The sequence below is a fragment of the Taudactylus pleione genome, unplaced genomic scaffold (assembly GCF_031769625.1).
Source record: "Taudactylus pleione unplaced genomic scaffold, aTauple2 ptg000086l, whole genome shotgun sequence".
Lineage (NCBI taxonomy): Eukaryota > Metazoa > Chordata > Amphibia > Anura > Myobatrachidae > Taudactylus > Taudactylus pleione.
In genome coordinates this window covers 33,337,285-33,359,510 of record NW_028284488.1, presented here as the reverse complement: position 1 = coordinate 33,359,510, position 22,226 = coordinate 33,337,285, and the positions used below count along the sequence as shown (strand labels likewise).

Genomic DNA, 22,226 nt, shown 5'->3' with positions numbered 1-22,226 from the left:
TATGTATATATATTTTTATATATATATATATATATATATATATATATATAAAATCCAAAATGGGTCCGCACTCACGATATGTCTTGATAAAGGTCCATGCTGTAGGACCGAAACGTCGACATTATGCTGTGACATTATGCTGTTCCCATGTCATTTATGGATTGAATGAAGGAAATTTTTTATGAATTCTGGTGAGTGCACCCCAGAGTTTTTTCTCTAATATATATATATATATATACTGCAAAAGATGGCCGGCACTCCACAAAAAAGCTGATACTTGCCCGGGTGCCCTCCAATGGAAAAACTGCCAAACATGTATGGAAATAACGGCGGCACTCACAGGACTTGTGTAAAGAAGACTCACGACTCAGGAAGGTCAAAGTTCAACGTTTCAGTCTGGCGACTTTTATCAAGAACTACAAACAAAAGATACAGTGCATACCTTTATACCCAGTGACATCCCATAGTGACAATGTACACCTGCTCACCACACTGCTGCTGGCGTCATCAACATGAGACAGCGCTTGCGCAATGATGCAATCGCGCACAGCGTGGTTACCATGGTAAGTAACCAGGACGACTACATGTAAATACACAGAACAGGCTCTGCAACGAAAGCGTGCTACAATCCCCCCCGCTTGCGCACTGGGGAGCGAGCACGCTGTCGCTGTAACAAGGCAGACACATAGCAATGCTGTGTGATGATTCCTGGTGAGGTGGCAAAGCAAGCGGTGACATACAAATTAAACAACAATGCGAATACAGAAACAACAATATGATACATGCGGGTAATAACAACACAATTTCAATGTAATAAAGAGTCATATTATCGATCTTGCTACATAAGCAAGCATGTACCATGTAACATACATGATACCAACAGGTAAGTGGCATATGTCTTGGGTAATATTGAAAATCAGAACCCACAGGTCAAACATGTTATCCAACTCTTAAACGAGTGTGAAGCCAAGCAATGCATGTATACAAATATGTGTATATGGATAATCAATGTATGAACTTGTGAGGATGGAATGACCTCCACATGACCAAAACTGAACAGATAAAACCTTTAGGCTTAAAATGGAATGGTTCTGACCCTGCCAAACAGGAAAAAATGTGACATATAAAGCTGATATGAAACAAATGGCAGGTCATAAGGCTCTGAAAGGTCCACCATGTAATATAGATTGGTGGATCCTAAAGGGGATTCCGCAGTGCACATTACAAATAATAAATAATCAAAACACTGCCCGGCTGGATGTATCTGCCAAGAGTCCATCCACTGTGTGTGATAAGGAAAAGTAGCGGCAAATGCAACCGGATGAACCTCAGATAAGGATAACTCCATGTTACAGCACCAGGTATTCCTAGATGGTCTCCCATTCAAGTACTAGCCTGGCCTACACTGCTTAGCTTCAAAGATCAGACGGTATAAGGCGTATCCAGTGTAGTATGGCTGTAGCAGAAGAATGATAAATCCAAGTGTGATCATCCTGCATATGTCTAAAAACCGAGACAACAACAAATCACCACACAGCAGATAGCTCCAAACAAAACAATACCACCTGGCATAGAAAATACAACATGAAAATTACAAACATATAAATTTAGACAAAGCAAAAATGAAGCCTGAAAATGTGGGTAACAACTACCCTGTGAGTATGAGTGTAACTGCATTATGTGGCAGTGATGTGAGAAAACCCTCAAAAAAAGCAGGAAAAAGAGAGTTGTTCATTGAGACCAAATGGTGATATGGTGTTCATTTTATGAATCCAAAATGTTTCAAGTTGTAACAGCTTTTTATCCCTATCCCCTCCTCGTTTGTTGATGGGGACATGATCAATGAGTTTGTATACCAGAGTGGATAATGAATGTCGGAAATACTTGAAGTGACGAGCCACTGGCTGGTCTATTTCCTTTCCTTCTAATGCTTGTCGAATAGCTGTGCGATGTTGTGCCATTCTGATTCTGGCAGTGCAAGTGGTCTTTCCGATGTAAACCAGTCCGCAAGGACACCGTATCATGTACACCACACATTTGGTAGTGCATGTTAGTGTATGTCTGATGGGAAAGCGTTTCCCTGAGTGTGGGTGTACCACATCTGTGCCGGTTTCCATGAAACTGCATGTCGTGCAACCAGTGCACCGATAGCATCCTGGTTTTTTGAATAAGAAATGTTGTTCAGGGCTGACAGGACCATAGTTAATGTCATTGTGTACCAGCCAGTCTTTTAAATTTTTCCCTCGTTTGTAGCCAAACATAATCCTCGAGTTTTTTAAAGACATGATGGAGTTGTCGGTATTGATTAACGGCCAAAGACGTTTGGCAGTGGTGTTGATAAATTTGCTGGCAACGTTATGTTGGTTAACAAATAACATTGTGTCTGTTTTATTACTTGATGTTTTAATCCCTTTATCTGTTACTTGATGTGCAGAAATTGCCTTGGATTTGGCTGCAGTCAGATCCTTAAGTCTGTACCCACGTTGTACAAATTTGGTAATCATGCAGTCAATTTCTTGTTCAGCTCGAACTGGATCAGTGGTGATTCTTAATGCCCGTAAAAACTGAGAATATGGGAGACTTCTTTTGAGCGATGTGGGGTGATGGCTTTGTGCATGTAGTAAAGTGTTGCTGTCGGTTGGCTTATGGTAAATAGAGGTCTGAAAATCGGTACCGGACCAATGGATATTTATATCCAAAAAATGCACATCGCTGTGACTTTGTTCATGAGTGAAAGTGATGTATTGATGCATTGTATTGATCTTAGACATAACCGAAGTGAATTCCACAGGTTTTATCTGTTCAGTTTTGGTCATGTGGAGGTCATTCCATCCTCACAAGTTCATACATTGATTATCCATATACACATATTTGTATACATGCATTGCTTGGCTTCACACTCGTTTAAGAGTTGGATAACATGTTTGACCTGTGGGTTCTGATTTTCAATATTACCCAAGACATATGCCACTTACCTGTTGGTATCATGTATGTTACATGGTACATGCTTGCTTATGTAGCAAGATCGATAATATGACTCTTTATTACATTGAAATTGTGTTGTTATTACCCGCATGTATCATATTGTTGTTTCTGTATTCGCATTGTTGTTTAATTTGTATGTCACCGCTTGCTTTGCCACCTCACCAGGAATCATCACACAGCATTGCTATGTGTCTGCCTTGTTACAGCGACAGCGTGCTCGCTCCCCAGTGCGCAAGCGGGGGGGATTGTAGCACGCTTTCGTTGCAGAGCCTGTTCTGTGTATTTACATGTAGTCGTCCTGGTTACTTACCATGGTAACCACGCTGTGCGCGATTGCATCATTGCGCAAGCGCTCTGTCTCATGTTGATGACGCCAGCAGCAGTGTGGTGAGCAGGTGTACATTGTCACTATGGGATGTCACTGGGTATAAAGGTATGCACTGTATCTTTTGTTTGTAGTTCTTGATAAAAGTCGCCAGACTGAAACGTTGAACTTTGACCTTCCTGAGTCGTGAGTCTTCTTTACACAAGTCCTGTGAGTGCCGCCGTTATTTCCATATATATATATATATATATATATATATATATATATATAAAGAAAGAAGGAGTCAGCACATCCATATCAATCCATAGAAAATGTATTAATCCAGTAGAGAACAAATGTCGAGGTTATTTGAGGGGCTTGTGAGCAAAGTCATAGCAATAGTTCATCATGGCACAAACAGCAGGCAATCATGAAAATACTCATCACAAGTCCTCCCTCCAGAGAGTAGCGCCCGACAGCCGTTTCGGTGTCAATCCGACACCTTCATCAAGGGCATGTGCTGACTCCTTCTTTCTTTATTACATATCATATTATGTGTTTGCACTCCTCATTGTTGCTGCTACCAAGAGTGTGCTGCTGGTCTCATTTGCACTACTATATATATATATATATATATATATATATATACACAGTGGTCGAAGTGGGGCGGTATGACATACCGCCACTTCCCGGCCCCACTTCATTTTACATGTAGAAGAGATTGCACCAGCGCTGGGATCCAGTATGGGATCCCAGCGCTGGAACAGCGGTGGCAATGTGTTAAGATGTGTCCTGCAGGGGACACATCTCAATCTGGGCAGTGGAGGCGCTGACATGTAGCCGGGACAAAGTACCTGGTCCCGGCTGCACTGTAAGCACGACGTACTGGGCGGCTGCCAGCCAATCACGAGGCTCGCAGCCGCCAGCCAATCGCAGGGCTCGCAGCCGCCAGCCAATCGCAGGGCTCACAGCCGCCAGCCAATGAGAAGCTGCCAAATGGCTGCTTCTCATTGGCTCGCAGCGGCACCAATGAGAAGCTGCCAAATGGCAGCTTCTCATTGGCTAGCAGCGGAGCCAGATAAACTGCAGGGAAGACCCGAGGATCCCGGTGGCTCCACTCCAGCAGCGCAGGTAAGAGAGAATTAGAGAGAGGGGAGGGTGTGATAGAGGGAATAGAGAGAGGGGCAGACAGAACCAGACTAGCTATTGTAGGGGGTGAAAGAGAGAGGGAATCAGTAAGGGCAGGGTGTGAGAGAGGGGAGCAGGCAGGGAGAAGTGTGTGTGTGTGTGGGGGGGGGGGGGGTTAGAAGTACAATGGAGTGATATGGAAGCAGGGGCCTATGGGGGAGGGGGGGAGATTCAATCTCCATACCCCCACCTCTAAATTACCACTTCGAGCACTGTATATATATATATATATATATATATATGTATATAATATATCTCATACACCAAAGTGAATGGGGCAGAATTGGATAGCATTATTGTCAATACTGTAGAATCAATGTCACGGGTTAAGTCATTTAAACTGTATTTAACTACCCCCTTTACTATGTATTAGTGTGTATGTATGTATGTGTGTATGTGTATATATATATATATATATATATATATATATATATATACTCACACGGGCTGAATAATGTAATGATACTGCCTCTGTTTTTCTCTCCAATAGATAGACATGGCAACACTATGCTTGGTTATTGTGAAGCTCATACATCAATGTGTCTGAACCTGCTTTTGGACGGCCGTAGTCGTCTTTGTTTGGTCAGAGTGAGTGGAAGATCTTCGTACGTTTCGTCATGGTGGATGAGGAGGACAAGTCTGTGAGATTATGTCAGAGATGTGTGATTGAATTTTTTGTTAAACTTGGAAAAAGCGGAAATGAAACTCATGAAATATTACGGCAAGCATACGGTGGAGAATCAATTAGCCGTGCTGCAGTATTTCGTTGGTGGAAGCACTTCAAAGAGGGTAATATGTGAGTGACTGATGAAGTGCATTCTGGGAGACCATCCACCGCTGTTACAGATGTCAGCATTGCCAAAGCTGCGGAGATGTTGCAAAATGACAGAAGAGTAACTGTATGTGAACTTTCGGCTTCTCTTGGCATCTCATTCGAACGGGTTCAGCATTTTGTGATGAAGGAACTGAAAATGCTTCGCCTGTGTGCCAGGTGGGTACCCAGAAATCTCACAGAAGAGCAGATGTGACGACGAGTTGAATTGTGCAAGAACACTGTTCAAATGTCAGAGAGGATACCCGATTTCCTGACATCAATTATGATCCGGAATTCAAACTACAGTCTAGTGTATGCAAACATTTCCGCTGTATCCAAGTTTAACAAAAAATTCAATCACACATCTCTGACGTAATCTCACAGACACGTCTTCCTCATCCTCCATGATGAAACATACGAAGATCTTCCACTCACTGTGACCAAACAAAGAAGACTACGGCAGTCCAACCGCAGGTTCAGACACATCGATGTATTAGCTTCACAATAACCAGCATAGCGTTACCATTTCTACCTATGGGACAGAAAAACAGAGGTAGTCTCATTACTTTTCAATCAGCCCTTGTTTGTGTGTGTGTGTGCACATATATCTATATATATATATATATATATATATATATATATATATATATATATACATATCTATATACTGTATGTGTTTGTAAGTATGTGTGTGTGTATATATATATATATATATATATATATGCAAAAGATCTGTTCAATTTTATTCTTCCTTCACATTTGCCAATGTTCTATGTATTGGATACACGGTTACATTTAATCTAGTTCAGCTATATGTACTAAGCATTGATTATACCTTTGCATCATTCATACAGTGTTGAGTTTTATGCAGTTTTTTTTCTCTCTTTAACTTGTATTTTGCTTTGTGCAGGATGAAGCAATGAGAGTTATTTGTGAAGGATGTCCAGCATTACTTTATCTTAACCTGTCACATACCGATATAACTAATACCACCTTACGAGTTATGTCAAGGTGAGTCATTGGTATCCAATGTTGTTCTTCTACCACCATGTAACACATGCCTGCTCCTCAACACTGACTGCAGTGGTTTTCCTGGAATGCATTTCTTATTGTCTGTGTGCTAAGAATCATTTGTTTCTTTATCTTATACTGACAACAAGTTGCAATTATTTCAAAAGCAGCCATAAGATTGACCTGTGACAGTGGTGTATGTATTATAGTGCAGTGGGGCATTGCAATCCATATTAGTTTAGTCTTTTCCTTTACACTCCATGTCAGAACTGCAGGCCTTAGAAGATCCACCATGATGTATGTAGATTCGGCTTATAAAGCAGTTTGGCCCTCTGTGTAAATAAGGCAACCCTCTATGTAAATATAGGTTGTCTTCTGCTCTCAGATGTAGAAACGCGGCTATGGCTTGGGACAATGTCGGCCTGATCTGTCGTTTCCGGCCTAATTGGCACGACATATCGGACGGATCATCCAGTGTATACGGGCTATCTGCACACTCCTGCGGTCGCATGTGATGTCGTTTGGTCGGCCGTGCTGCACGGCCACGCTGAATGATATCGCATGCGGCGCCATTTGCAGGTAATGATGGACGAAACGAGGGATTGTTCCGTTGTTCATTACATTGTTTAATGTGTACCTGCGGTAAGATAGTCCGGGTACACATCGTTAAGTGTGTACCCAGCTTAAGGCTGGTCTTTTCTGTCACTGCATCACTTGGGCAGCTTACTATTATTTAGAAACAGTATATGAAAGAGATGATAATATAATACAGATCACACGTGCACAGGGGCAGAAATATGGGAGACAATGGAGGCACCTGCCGCCGGGCGCCAGCCCTGAAGGGGCACCTCCTCCATCACCCACAATATATTCACCCCACTTAGGGCTGTAAATATGGAGGATAGAGGGGCACTAATTGATAACTTGCCTCTGGGCACCTGGAATGAACTTACGCCACTGCACATGCATGTGGAAGGTTCATGTAACTGGTGCTCGTGTCACCTACTGTAGGTAGTGCTGGGATCCAGTATCTGGAACACTCCCACCAGAAATCTGAGTTTTCTATAGAAAATGGTCTGTATACTGTAATGCAGACGTTCCCAACCACGGTCCTCAAGGCACACTAACAGTCCAGGTTTCAAGGATAGCCCCACTTAAACACAGGTGTCTTAATTAGTACCTCAGTTATTTTGATTTAACCATCTGTGCTCAAGCATGGAGATCACTAAAACCAGGACTGTTAGTGTGCCTTGAGGACCGAGGTTGGGAAACACTGCTGTAATGTATAGTTATCCTATTCAATACAACCTTTTTCCATTTAAATATGAAACCTTTACATTTTTATTAGACTTAATGAATGGTTGTACAGTTCTCAATGTCTAGCACCAGGCAACTCAGACTTAATATTAATATTAACAGAAACAAATGTTCCAGTGTACACTAGCACCAGTGCCATTTATAAGGGTAAAGTTTGGCAAAAATAGCAAAAATGTCTAGTGAACATTATATGAACTTCATCTGAATGAAGGACCTGATTCAGACCCGCTCGCTAGATGCGTTCGTACGCTAGATGAGTATGCAAATTCTGCAAGGCAAGCAATCGCACAGCAAGACATTCGCACGTCCACTATGTCATAGCGTGCGATCGCATTGTGTATGCAGACGCCCACCACCCTGTCTTAAGATGCCCACTTGCGCACGTCATGTCCAGGAAGTGTATGCAACCATCAGTAACATCAAATAACATCGGATGCGACCGCAGCACTTGTGGTTGACCACTGCGAGCGAATACTACCAAGTGTACAATGACGCCGCCTTTTAATTATGCACGCCTCTGAAATGGCGTTAAGATGCTCAGGCACGCCTGCGTTCGCACCTCCACTCCCCCGTTTCTAGGGGCCTGTCCCTGTCACCACCCACAAACGGCATCTCCAGGCACTCATTTTGCTGAGCAGTCTATGCGCAGCAAGCGAAGGCTTTCCGAGCACTCGCACTGGTTCGCGCACGTGCATTGTGATGCGTACGCATGCGCAGAATGCAAACAATCGGCTGGCTGCCTGCGAACGCATCCTTGCGGGTCTGAATCAGGTCCTATATATGCAAGTCATGTTTATGAACGCCTCTGAATTTGCATTGTTACTATTAAACGTGCATTTTAATTATGTACTGAAAAGTTATGTTTCATATAGCTCTTCTATAAAAATAGCTCTGTTACACCAAGTTACTTTTACAAATCTCCTACTGCTTTATTTAGAGAGGTTGTTCTATTATTATGGTGTACAATGGCTGAATGTGGCAGCTCTGATTAATAATCACCTATTTGCAAGGTAGCATAACATTCAAAATAACAATGCAGAACACAAAGAAGTAATACTTGAGTTAAACCGACTGTTCTTTTGTTATTGACTGAAATTACTTACATTTTGAAACATGCTTTGAAGTCTGTAAATATCTGAGAGAAGAGAATAGTCTGCAGAACTCACATGTAAGTCATAGTGTATTTATAGCATTCATTTAGGGCTGCTGAAAAAAAAACCTCTTTGTTTGAAACAGGCAAAACCGTGGATTGCAGGTCACATGGATCATTTGCTCACTATAAGCTGGTAAACCTCCAAAAAGCAGTGTGTCTCTGATGGTTAGTTATGTACTTTAGAACTTGATATTTCTTTAAAAACTGTGCAGAGCCTGAGTAGGTTGAGTCACATATATGTGCAGTGAGGTGCATTGCCAGGTCTTTGTGGGAAAACGTGTTCTGTTTTGGCTCAACTAAGGGCTGGATCCCCTGGCACAGAAGGAGCTTGTAAAGAAAATACACAAGCCCTTAGTGGGGTTTTCTTTTTAATGTTCAAGTTCTAGTCATAAAAGTTTCATTGAAAGTAACATTTATGGAAAAAAAAAAATTCTCCCAACTACTCTTTATAAACGATTCATTGATCTGGACTTTGCCCTCTGTTGTATTTATCATATGATGTGTAACTGCAATCAAGGCTCATTTCTGCTATCTGTTCAATGCACAAGAGGCAAGAATTCTTGGTGTGTCTCTAAGTGCACTCACAGCCTGTAGTCTGAAACAAGAGCTCACAGAAGAGTTTGTTTAGCTATCAGCAGAAATACATAGACAATAGTAAAACAAATAGTCACCCTAACTGCATTGTTTATGTATATGTCTATTTTTCTAGATGTTTCTTTATCATATTCTGATCTTTTATCTTTATTATATATTCTTTCCACAAGATACCTGCTCAATCTGCAATATCTCAGTTTAGCTTACAGCAAAAAATTTACAGACAAAGGCTTACAGTACCTGGGATCTGGGAAAGGCTGTCACAAGATCATCTACTTGGATGTGTCCGGCTGCACTCAGGTTAGTCCTTTACCTTTCTTTTTTCATGCAGACAGAAAGGGAATCCTTGGAGCGAGAAACTCTGTCTTGTTCTCATTGTGCATCTAACTAGTGTGCTGGTCCTTCAGGAAACTTCAGTGGTTTTAAGTTACAAGGCTGCAGCTGCTTACACTCTCCGAAGACACATCACTACAGGCACTGGCTGAATTCCAAGGCAGTGTTATGCTTGTAAGCAACTAAGATTTACTGGCTAATGAAGAAAAAAAAAAGACAATGTTTTCTGCAAATCTCTAACCTTTTGTTAAGAAAAAAAATAACAATTAAAGTCATGTTTTTGTGAATTGCAAGTTTATAACATATTTCCTGAAAAGCAGAATAAATATTTTAGTTATGCACACATTTTATGCACTCATGAAAAATGGTTTGTGTAACAAAAGGATTAGTGAAATCTTAGTGAAAGCTTGATAAATTATGTGTGATAGAAACTTTGAGTCATTGGTGAATGTAAAAACGTCTCTTTTGCTCACTGTGTAAAGAGCTATCTCATGCTATTTTTATCCTCCAACTGTTTATCCAACTAATTGTTCAGCAGTGTTAGTGCTAACGTGTCAGCGGAAATAATAGGGACCCCCTGATAGTAGAAACCTGATATTGCATTTATGTGCCCTTAAATATGTTTTGATTGGTGTCAACAATGTAGACTAGAGGTTGGGATTTTGTGTTTGCAGATTCTCGAGCAAGATTTGCATGTCACATGATGTCTGAGCTGTGCTTATAATATGGTTCATGCCCTTACCACATCACTGTACCCCTCTAGTCTTAGAATGGTCTAAGGTACATGGCATTGAATTCACCAGGCAATTTGAAACATCTGTTTAACACACTGGAGTTGACATGGACCAGCATTCCTGTGCGGTAGTTTCACCACTATTAATTGATGAATTGAGTCTAATGGTAAATATGTGAGCAACTTGCTCTAAATATGATGTACCTGATTCAGCAGCCACTAGGTAAAAATAACTCCCAGTAATAAAGTAATGAGGAACATTTATAGAAACCTGTTTTAAACTAGTCTAAATAGATTTTTATTTAAAGAATATAAAATGTGCAAGTGGTGTGTACATTAAACTCCTTGCAAGCTGCTGCCTTCATGTAACCTAGGCAGATATGTATGATGACTCCACAATTTGTAAATGAAAACCTGATGTCAGTGGGCAGCTTCCACAGACACTGAAATACATTTGGGTGGCGTCTGGTATTGAACCAGGGCTTGACCGCATATTCCAGTGTTGCCAGCTACCGATCACCTATACAAAGTCACAGAACAGCCCTTTGATTTTCAGCATAATAACCAGCCAGAGCATCCGTCGCACAGCTGCATGTAATACCATGACAGTACGCTTGCCAGGTTGTACACCTGCCCCTACTTCCTTATAGAGCAGTCACTTGCCTCCTGCAGGGGCTGTCAACAGCATGCCAACACCAGAGCCAAAATATAAGGACTCCACTAGGGTCTAGTGTAGAGGGTTGGCTGTGTCATTCTGGGTGCAGGGGACACCGAAGTCAAGAGGATAGCATGGGTCACTATTGTCTTATGGCCCTGTGTTCACTGTACACATGTCAGATAAGTCTTTGCATGAGGTATTCCTAGTGCCATGCGATCATTAAGGTTCTTACACATGGAAAAATATCTACCGACTTCTAATACTTTTTATTTTTTTTACTTGTTGTGGTTTATTACTTCTTATAATACAGGAGTTTTAATTTTAAACTAAAAGAGCTGCTTTTAGTTATAAATATTTTCTACCTACTGTGTTATTGTGAACTTCATTGGCAAGTGTTATGCCATGCCATGCTGTGTGCTGGGTCCTATGAAGACGTGGGTGTGAACGCAGCTCGTGTACCCATTCACGGGTGCGCAACTTGCGTCACGCGTGGTGCTATTTGTCGCACAAGTGCCAAAAATGCAAGAGGACATATCTGTAATATAAGAGTCTAGAATGTTATAATGATAAGTATCAGTAGAGGATTTATGAAGACAGTGCACTTCCTAAATGTCCTTGTTACATTAATTGGTAAGATCATCCAGATATTGATACTGGCATGGGATTATTTTAGTGCCAATTGTTTTTTTAGCTTTTCGAACTGTATTAATATTGTAGGAGCAAGTACTATCCTAAAAGAGGACTTAAATCCTACGTAAGTAAACTGTTTATATCGTAATCTATAAAAGTGTGTTGTGCTACAGTATGTGTGGTCTGTCTGTGGAGAACTCGTATTCTGGACTGTATGAATTGTTGTGGGACTTTTAGTGTCACAGATATGGATGTATGATACAGGTGTGGAAATATCTAGCGGAATGGGTGCAAGGGTTGGGGTGTGTTGCATGTATTTGGCATGTAGATTTGAAGTAATCCCTGATTAATGTCCTGCACAATGTTAAGTGTAATGCCAAACAATCTGTTAAGGCAGAAATATTTGCAGGGCATTAATCAAACCTTTGCATGAATGAGAAATGTCATTATCCTCAGCTTCTGCAGCACTTTTTTTCTTGATGTTGTTTCAGCTGCTCCTGCATACATCTTAAAAGCATCATAATCTCTAAGAACTCTGATCCATATTCATGGGTGGCTTGGAGCTTCCAGCCTCTGTGCAGAAGGATTCAGACTTTTCATTTCTCCTAGCTGCGGCTTCTCAGTGAATATGTCTTGCTTCCTTTCTGATTGATATAATTATTTTGTACAAGCTTATGTGCCCGATTTTACCCAGACAGACCTTAGATATTTACTATTTTCATTTCCTTCATCCCATTTTAACTTAACCTATATGCTTAGTTCATTGTATGCCTCTGGGCAAAAGGAGAATGGTAGTATTTAAGATTAAATGATTTAACATTTAACTTTTTTTTTTTTTAATATGAATGAATTGTCGGTGGGTTATTAAACGTATGTAATCTTTTTTTTTTTCTCTACTTAAGGATTTCTTTGTAAACCACATTGGTGCTTCTTTTCTCAGGTGTTAGGATCACATTTTCCATAATTGTTTTGTTCATATCTAGACTGTGCTGCTCTGTGCACCTTAGGGTGATCTGAGGGAGTGGTGCTTTACTGGACACTTATTGAGGTTCACATGGCAGTTACGCATCGCAATGGCAATTAGAGAGGTTCTGCATAAAGCGTGGCCTCCTCATGGGGAAACGTTCAGTACCAAAACTCTCATAGACCTCACCATTGCGGTAAACCTCGAAGACAAACTCAAACAGTTGCCCAGCTGCCACAAGTTCGTATAAACCACAATAAGTAAAAGGTTATACTATGTTAAGGAGGTACTCAGCGGAGCTGGTGTAGTTGTCCCCCTCGTTGTCGTGGGACATGTTGAAGACGTTCTCCTAGTTGTCTATCACGTGCCTCACGATTAGTTCACAAACCTCCCCAGCCATTAGCTGAGTGTGGTACATGAGCTAGGAGAAGATCCGGAAACAGGTAGACTCTGTCTCCTGTGATGGGGACAATAGTGTGAGGTACCATCTCCCCATTAACATTTAAAAAACATGTTCCATGTTCGAGAAAATTAAATATCCAAATTGCAAATTAAGTTAAGTACCATATTACAATCCAAATCAATGTAAGTATTCAAAATCCAAATGCAAATCAGATGAAGTATCTAAAAAGAAAATAAAAATCCTAATCAGTGTTAAGTCCTTAGCAGTGGCGGCTCCAGAGGTGGGGCTGCAGCGCAGTTCAATATTCAAATTTGGAGAGCCACACCAACTGCCACTCCAAATGCTGCCAATCATCACTGGCAGTTGGTGTGGCTCCCCAATTTGAATATTGGACTGCACTGCAGCCCCACCTCTGGAGCCGTCACTTGTTCCAGAACATGAGTTTACAGTCTTGTAGCACTTGGGCCATGTTGCTTTGTCATCCACTCATCTCAGTCAGGAGGAAACATTTTACCCCTTTTCATCACCTTAGGAGTTGAATTTTGAAAAATACCTGCTTATTGGGTGCTCACTTCCCTTATATATACCCCCTAATTTCATGTTGCTAGATCCAGGGGTTTAGGCTGGGCATTGATGAGTCAGTCAGCACATTGCACAGGGGGAGGAAACATTTCCATCATCTCCTTTATTGCCTCTTACCACAACCCTTCATCATTTATGCCTTTCTGGTAGCTGCCCAGCTTTATTCACAGGGTGCAAATGTGTAACCCATATCCACCATGAAGTTCAGTTAGTCCACCCTCTGATTCCTATTTAAAGGTAGATTTATGAAGTGGCTGACAGCCATTAGAGTTGACAAAGAGGATTCTACACCCCTCAATACAAGGAGGAGTAAATCAATTGGGCATCTTCCCACATTACTCTCTTGCCTAGTAAGCTTATTGAAAATCAGAATAATATTATTATTATTATTATTACATTTTATTTCTAGGGCGCCACAAGTGGTCCGCAGCGCCGTACATACAGTAAAGGGTACACAGAACATTACATTACAATACAGTAACCAAATTATAAACAGAGCACAAGTAACAATTAGCAACATAATTCTCCATACACAATACAGCTGGGAAGGTGACAGCTGTCAAAAAAAGTGCTAGAGAAGAAGGCTGTGAGACAGTGGAGAGGAGGACCCTGCTCCTAGGAGCTTATCTGATTCCTTTTACGGGTATATAATCATACACACACTATGATGGGGTCTGACCATCAATGCTTCTGTTGGTGGACAAGATCTACTGGGAGCTCTGGCTGTCCCCAAGCAGTAAAATGTCAGTTTAGTTATACATTTTGTAGTGACTTTCAATAAGAAATGTAAAGAGCACAACAAGAAATTTGTGTTATGCTCAGTGTGCAGTGCTGTGTTTTCGATTGGCCCTGGGGGGTTGGTCTGACATTACGGACCATATCATATCAGAAAACATAAACCGGTTTATTCAACTTCCAGGAAGGTGACCAGTTATTTTTAAAGTGGATAATGAGTCATATGAATTGGATGCATGTAAGGAAACCATGGCTTTTCATACAGTGAAGCATAATAATAGAAAGAAAGAAATATTATATTTGGCCATTCACATCAGTCCCTGCCCCAGTGGAGCTTACAATCTATATTCCATATAGCACATGCACCTGCACATACACACTAGGGTTAATTTTGTTGTGAGCCAGTTAACCTACCGTTATATAGTTGGAGTGTGGGAGGAAACCGGAGTATCCGGAGGAAACCCACGCAAGCACAGAGAGAATATACAAACTCCACACAGGGCCGTGGTGGGAATCAAACCAACGACCTCAGTGCTGTGAGGCAGTAATGGTAACGATTACACCATCTGTGCTAGCCTTATTTGTCTGAGAAGATGCAATGTGAGGGGGATAATATAAAAAAATAACCACCTGGTTTGTCTACAGAAATGATTACTCTCCCCAGTATCTCTCCTACTCACTATTAAGTTGTATGACTCCATTTAAGTTTTTTCAATAGCTACTCACTCCAAATAGGAGACCTTAGCCTCTCCCTACGACTACAATTAAGTCTCAGTTATCATTACCCCAAATGTAGCATGGATTAGCCAAATCCACAGACAAAATGGATCCGATAAGAATCACAGAGACCAATATTATTAAATTAAGTTTAATATGAGAAAGAAACAATGCATAAGGTATATACGAAGACAATTAATAAGACTGACATACAAAGATAATCTTAGGCAAATAATTTTTTCCTTTTTGTTTATTATAAACCTAACAAGTCTCACTTACCTTAATCAATTTGTGGGGAGACGCATGAAGATGGAAAAATTCCCAATGTCAGATTTTACTCCAGAGAATTGTACCATGTTTCAGAGTTCTACATGGTATTTTATGCCTGCCTGGGCTGTCACACAGCCCCCTTCTGCTGACTCACTGGCTTGTGCAGATCCTAAGTAGTTTTTATAGCCTTTATCCAGAGCTGCTGTCAATCAGGTATGGAGTGGTGACACTCTCCCGGCCAACCTCATGTTAGTGAGAGGGCCAAACCCGGAATGTATAAGACCCCTTTATTTTACCGTCTGTCTCTTGAAACCTTTTTCTTTTCAGAATTAATGAGTTATACATAAAACTGCCAGCCTCCCACTCAAATTGCATGTTCTTAGAAAAATAAGTAACCCAGCAGCTGGACAGTACACACCAAGGGTCAATCGCAGGTCACCATGCTGGTAATTAAAAGAAATACACTTAACCACTTAACTGGCTAATATTTTTTCCAAAAATGCCCCCCAAAATTGTTGATTTTTTTTAAATGATGAAATTATGCAAATAATAGTTTTTTTAAACCTGATTATAATATTAAGTATATTTTTAAACAAATATATATACTTGAAAACATTGAATCTGTTTAAAAGCGCCTGCGTGCTAAACAAAGTGCTGTGCGTGCATAAATATTATTAATAAACTTCAAAATAAATAATAATTAATAAATATTATTAATAAACTTCGAGAAGATCAATATTAAATATCTGTGTTCTTTTAACCAATAAAGTGCAGAGTGCAAATGTGAAACAATTTCCTTAATAACACAAATAAAACAGTGGTACCATCTAGAAAAGTGCGAGTGAGAATAAAATAGTACTCTGACTATAATATACGTAAAATAAACACACAAAATTTATTTTAAGACAAGAAACATAGTATAAGTATAAAATAAAACAATAAAAAATATGAGTTTTATGCAGAAATGGATGTGCTATACACAGCAATCACAAGATTGTCACTGACCGGTATATGGGGGTATGCACAGATAGATAAATATTATAAAAAAGACATAACAATAAATATAGTTTAAAAAAGGATTCTGCGGCTTATCTGATAAGAATGGTAGTAAAGTTCATGAGAGGTAAGTGGAGCATCCAACGCGTTTCATCTGCCAATCAGACTTCTTCAAGGAATGAAAAGCTCCTGTGGGGTGTCTGGTTTATAAACCCCCTTAATAGGGACAAACTAGCCTCAATTTGGAATCAATTAGGTCACTTCCGGTCTCTGTGTAATAATTGATTCAGTGACCAAAGTTGTAAAAGCCAAATAAATAGATCAATGGTAGTGTGGATGGAATAAAAAGCGATATCACGCTATTAGTTCAATAAAAAATGCATACATAGAGTCTTTTATTTCTATAAGTTGCGAAATGAGTCCTGCACGTTATGTTACTTCCGCCAGTCTTACGATCTCCCCGAGTGGCACTTCCGCCCTTCTCCTCGGGTCAATCTATGAAATGTCATCATTGGCTGGTTACGACATCCGCCTTTGAGGTGCGTCACTTCCGTTCATGTATTCATCCCGGTAGCGGCCATCTTGGTCCTCGCTTAGGTGCATCGCGGCCATCTTTGTCCACCCGATTCCTCCTCGTGGTGTCCTGTCATCTGCGTTTCTCCATCTTTGTTCAACTTGTAGCTTCCGCCCTTGTTGTGAATGTTGTGGCTATTAGTCATCACGCAGCTTCCGCCCTTACTGGCAGAATAATCTTCAGCCATCTTTCTCCTCACATATGAACGGTGTTGCCATCTTGGTCCACCCATGGATTCAGGCCATATTATTCTAATAATAGAAATCAAATAATTATAGGCATTTTTTTTTATTTTTTTTTTATAAAGTAAAACGTAGGATCTGGCCTCATATAAAAGGCAGGGATAATATGATCCTTCCACAATTAGAGCACTTCATTAAAATTATGATAAATATCAGTATTAAAATGGTTTATAACTATAACCCATTTAGTATGGTTTTCAATGATCAATATATCAACCAGAGTTTTAATAATGTTATTATAAATAGTGTAACACCTATTGAGGAATACTTAAACACTAAATAGTTATCAATTGGAACAAAAAAAGGGGGGGAGTATCCAAAAAGCCAACAGAGTCAATATAGAGGGAGGGGAATGTCCTAGAGAGAGGCTCCTAGAGGGAGACATTAAAAAATATGTTCATAAAATCCATAAATATGTATTCTTCGTCATTCATATGGATGTTTTCAATATGTATTAAAAATGTATCTTCTCCAAAAGGTATATTCGCCCATCTTCTGTTTATCCTTAGTGCATGAGTCTTCAAATTCTTGGAATGTGATATAGATGTCCTGTCAATACACTGATGGGAGATACACATGTATGTCCAAAATGCATCTACCGCACCTGGTCTTCCCCAGCGGTCCCCCTTCTGGGTACTGTCCAGGCCCCAAATGCTTAGCTTCCAAGATCAGACGAGATTGGGCGCTTAAACATGGGTATGGCCGTAGATAATTAGGACAGAAACATCCACCCATACAGTGTTAGACTCGATAATTAGATGAAAGGAGCTATCTCATAGCCCTCGTTGAAGCCTCGGGGAGTCATGGTGTCCAATTCAAAGATCCAGTACATCTCGCGTCTTGAAAGTTTATTAGCTAAGTCTCCCCCTCTCTCTCCTAATTCAACATGTTCAATTGCCTTAAAGGTAAGATCCTCTGGATCGGAGTTGTGATGTGAAGTGAAGTGTCTAGCAACCATATGTCCTTCAACCTTATTTTTAATGTTGCGCACATGCTCTTGAATCCGCAATTTCAATGTTCTCTTAGTTTTGCCTACGTACTTCATCCCACAACTGCATTCTAATACATAGATTACAGAAGTGGAGTTACAGTTCATATGATGTTTAATCTTATACTCTTTAGTGTTGTCGGCATTCATAAAGGTCCTTCTTTGTCGATGCACAAATTTGCATACATTGCATTTTCCACATTTATAGGAACCTGGACAATTATGGAAAGGGGTATCTTTCGTAGGATTGCCTAACCTTAGCATACTTGGGGCCAATGTATCCTTCAGGCTTTTGGCTTTTCTAAACACAACTGGAGGTTTAGGAGGAATGACATATTTCAGAATTGGATCCATTAACAAGAGTCTCCAATGTTTACTGAGTATGGTCTTTATCTTTCTTTCCTGTGCATTATATGTGGTAATAAATGGAATGATATTGTTCTCTTCTTTCTTATGATCCTTATACTTAAGTAAATCACATCTGTTAAGTTGATTGGTCTTGTTTTCTGCTTCCAATATGATATTGGCAGGGTATTCCTTTTCCAGGAACCTATCGGTGTACAGGCGTATTTGTTCTTCACATGTATCTTGCTTACTACAATTTCTTTTTATTCTGTGGAATTGGGAACGGGGTATATTCTTTTTCCATTTTTGTAGGTGTCCACTTTTGTAGTGCAGATAGCTATTAGTATCAACATCTTTTATGTAATTCTTAGTAACTGTCTGATTGCCTTCACCAGTTAAAACCAAATCTAAAAATTAATTAATTTTCTATCCTCTATTATATAATCAACTATTTTGGGAAAATTTTTTGAAAAAAGTTTTATAAAAAAAAAAAACATTACTGTGTTAACTGTGAGAAGCCTTCAGCAAAAAAAAACCTGTCATTATTTTTACCTAACGTGCCTCACAGTTATACCAGTAGCTCTAAGAGATTCTTATTGTGGATGCATACAAGCTAAAATAACATCCTTATTGATTACCGCAAAGACGGTACCGGACACCTGCCTGTCTCTACTGCTTAAGCATAACAGTGAGTGACTTTTGTTGTATATCCGGAACTCCTGGTCTTCACTCCTATATATAGAGAGACACATAATCTGAGCGGACCGTGACCCCCGGTCCTCATCTTTGTATCCAAACACAATTTATTACTTTCAGTGAACTTCCAGCTTCTGCTATCACCAGAATTACTAGTGTCTATTCATTTATAACTATAATTGGTATTATCTATCCCCTCAAGGATCTGGACCACCTGGACTTACTGCTCAGTTGGTAATAAGTGAACCGTTCATTTGCTGGATTTTAGCTGACTTTGAGAACTTATACTCCACAGAGACTCCGTTTATACATTATATGTTTTATACAGAGACACTCATTCGAGATATTTATTTACAATTTAAATGTATTAAACACTTGTATTTATGTGTGTACATACAGTTTTAGTCTAATTTTCTATAGCTTAATATTAGCAATGTATATCAGGATATATTTATTATCAATAAAACATGGTCCTATTTAATTTGTCAGCATCTGTTTCCTTAGTTTAGTTAATTCACACTGGGTTGCTGTAGCACCTTCCCCTTTAGTTTTTTCTACCATAGGTTAGATTCTTTGCAAACTGACAGTTTGTTGTTGAATGCAGTTGTGCAATCTAAGGTGATTAATAAAGTTTATTTTAAATGTATTTAAGTCAATATTTATGTGCCTTATTTTGGACGTACTCTAGTTATAATCTTTGCGCCAAAACAGATTAATGATTAGCATAGAATGGCCATTGCTGCAGTTGTTGCAGTCAGCTTGTGCAGCTCAAGGTATAGCCATAAGCTGGGAGCCAGGAACTGTGAGTTACCTGCTGCTGCAAAGTGCAGACAGCTGCTATGGCTTTCAGTGTGTGAATACTCCCTGTGTCTGTTGTAAAAGAACTGTAGCTAGTAACAGCTCATGTCCTGACAGCCGCACACAGACGACTGTGCAATACTCTCCATCTAAATTCTAATGCTGCAGGAGAAGAGACGCCTCCGGTCAGTATCTGTGATCACAGCACTGTGGCCAGCTTATGCGGGCTGGTCAGCTTCTGGCTGCTTGAGAGGCCGGGAAGTCTGCATCATAGACCCTGCCCTCAGCACTCACAGAAAATGGGGGCGGCACCCCCCCGTTTCCAGGAACGCAGGCCATCCCTGCCCCCCCAAACACTTCTTCCTGTCCATCATGAAGAGGCTTGGGGGAACTGTGTGAGAGATAACAGGACCCTTTTATGCGCATGCGCAGAACGGGGCCTGGGCAAGCACAGACTCCCAAACATCGGAGATGTGCACTAACCATCGGTTTAGTGTACCTCTCTGAATCAGACCTTCGGTGTGGAAGCTCCAAGTGATGTGCAAGTACTCTGTGCAAAAGTTCCAATATGAAATCTCTTAACACGTTTTTAGCTATAATTGATTTTGTCAAAGGGGAATAATTGAATGTGAATAGTATACCTAAAAACGGTGTTATATGTACAAACTGATAGATACAATCATAAATGTATCTGCTGTTAAAATGAACACTGAAACAGGGAAAAATGCAATGTTTTTTGCAAAGCTAAAAAAAGGAACATTATTTAAATGGATTATGATTCTCACGTGTGACACAACAGTGGTCTGATTTAGAGATTGACGCAGTGCTGTTGTTTATGCAGTTGAGTGATTATCGGTAATCTGCACATGCATCTGAAAACCACAATTGAACAATTTGAAGATTTATTGCCCGATCTTAGGATTTCCCAATCGAGCAATCTGCGCCCATACACTGCAGATCTATTTCAGTGATTTTCAGATCGATTGCAGAAAACACAGATCGGACAATCTTGAAAGGCCCATCATTTTACTAGTAACTGTCTGCAAATCTGCTGATCACGGCCATACACTAGCAATCTACAGCCCCAATCCATCTGTGAAATCCAACATGTTGGACAAACTGATTTAACAATTCCAATCACTTTTTGGTTGCAATCTGTGAAGCCCATACATTGCAGATTTTTATACACAATCGATTGAAAATTACAGAATTTCCACAATCTATTGCTGATGTATGGGGGCCTTGAGTCGCACTGCGCAAACGTCAAGTTTCATTACTGTTGCTGCTTGGAGTGAGGAATTATTTGCAAAGTAATTGGCAGGCAGGGACCATTTATAGGCAGAATTACAATGAGTAAATAAACTATAAAACAAAAATAGGAGTAACAGTAGTCCTACATATTTATTACCAGTTATTTATATAGCGTACACATATTCCGCAGCGCTTTACGGAGAATATCTTACCATTCACACAAGTCCCTGCCCCAGTGGAGCTTCCAATCTATATTCCCTACCACATGCTCACACACATACACACTATGGTCAATTTTGTTGGGAGCCAATTAGCCTACCAGTATATTTTTGAAGTGTGGGAGGAAACCCACGCAAGCACAGGGAGAATATACAAACTCCACACAGTTAGAGCCGTAGTGGGAATTGAACCCACTGTGAGGTAGTAACGCTAACCATTACACCGTCTGTGCTTCCCCAACATATAAAACAAAAGAGGAGGGACGGGGGAAGGAAAAAACCACAACACAAACTGATCACATCCAAACATAATTGACAAATAACATATTGTATCATGTGGCAAGGGATAGATCAGTTAGAAGCTAGATAGGTAGGGTCTTGGGAATGAATGTATTACCACATTTTACCCCTAAAAATGTCCTAAGTTGCTCCCAGATCAAGGGGGATAGCTGTCAATGAAGCTCTTCCATGTCTCAAGAAAACGCAGAGTGAATATCTTTTTTCTGCAATGTGGCCTCGAACCAATCCATCCTAAAGACATGGGAGAGCTTCTCCAAAAAGAGCAAAACAACATGAGTTGGGGGATATCTTGTATCCACAACTGCAATATACACCTTTTTCATTGTCTCCGGCAATTGACTGGATAGTATCTATGTTTTCTGGTTTTAAGTAATTTCTTTCCCAAGCAACTTGTCCCAAAATCCTGAAAAATGCCTTTGCATTCAAC

The 22,226-nt window shown here is 40.2% G+C and overlaps 2 protein-coding genes and 2 pseudogenes across 3 annotated transcripts in view; 1 reads left to right on the top strand and 3 right to left on the bottom strand.

Moving 5' to 3' along the window:
* LRRC17 (leucine rich repeat containing 17) overlaps window positions 1-9,763 on the bottom strand; it is a 35,451-nt gene extending 25,688 nt beyond the window's left edge. Inside the window, exon 1 of one of the 2 annotated variants that reach the window (XM_088468830.1) lies at window positions 9,607-9,763. The gene's annotated coding sequence lies outside the window, so the exon portion shown is untranslated. The remainder of the gene's footprint in view (window positions 1-9,606) is intronic. The other variant, XM_088468831.1, reaches the window with a different exon arrangement.
* FBXL13 (F-box and leucine rich repeat protein 13) overlaps window positions 1-22,226 on the top strand; it is a 252,029-nt gene that overhangs the window by 155,385 nt on the left and 74,418 nt on the right. Inside the window, exons 11-12 of the mRNA XM_088468829.1 lie at window positions 6,202-6,302; window positions 9,537-9,666. Of these exons, the coding sequence (XP_088324955.1) occupies window positions 6,202-6,302; window positions 9,537-9,666 (231 nt within the window). The remainder of the gene's footprint in view (window positions 1-6,201; window positions 6,303-9,536; window positions 9,667-22,226) is intronic.
* Window positions 1,347-1,464, bottom strand: LOC148529262 (5S ribosomal RNA; annotated as a pseudogene).
* Window positions 17,796-17,913, bottom strand: LOC148529260 (5S ribosomal RNA; annotated as a pseudogene).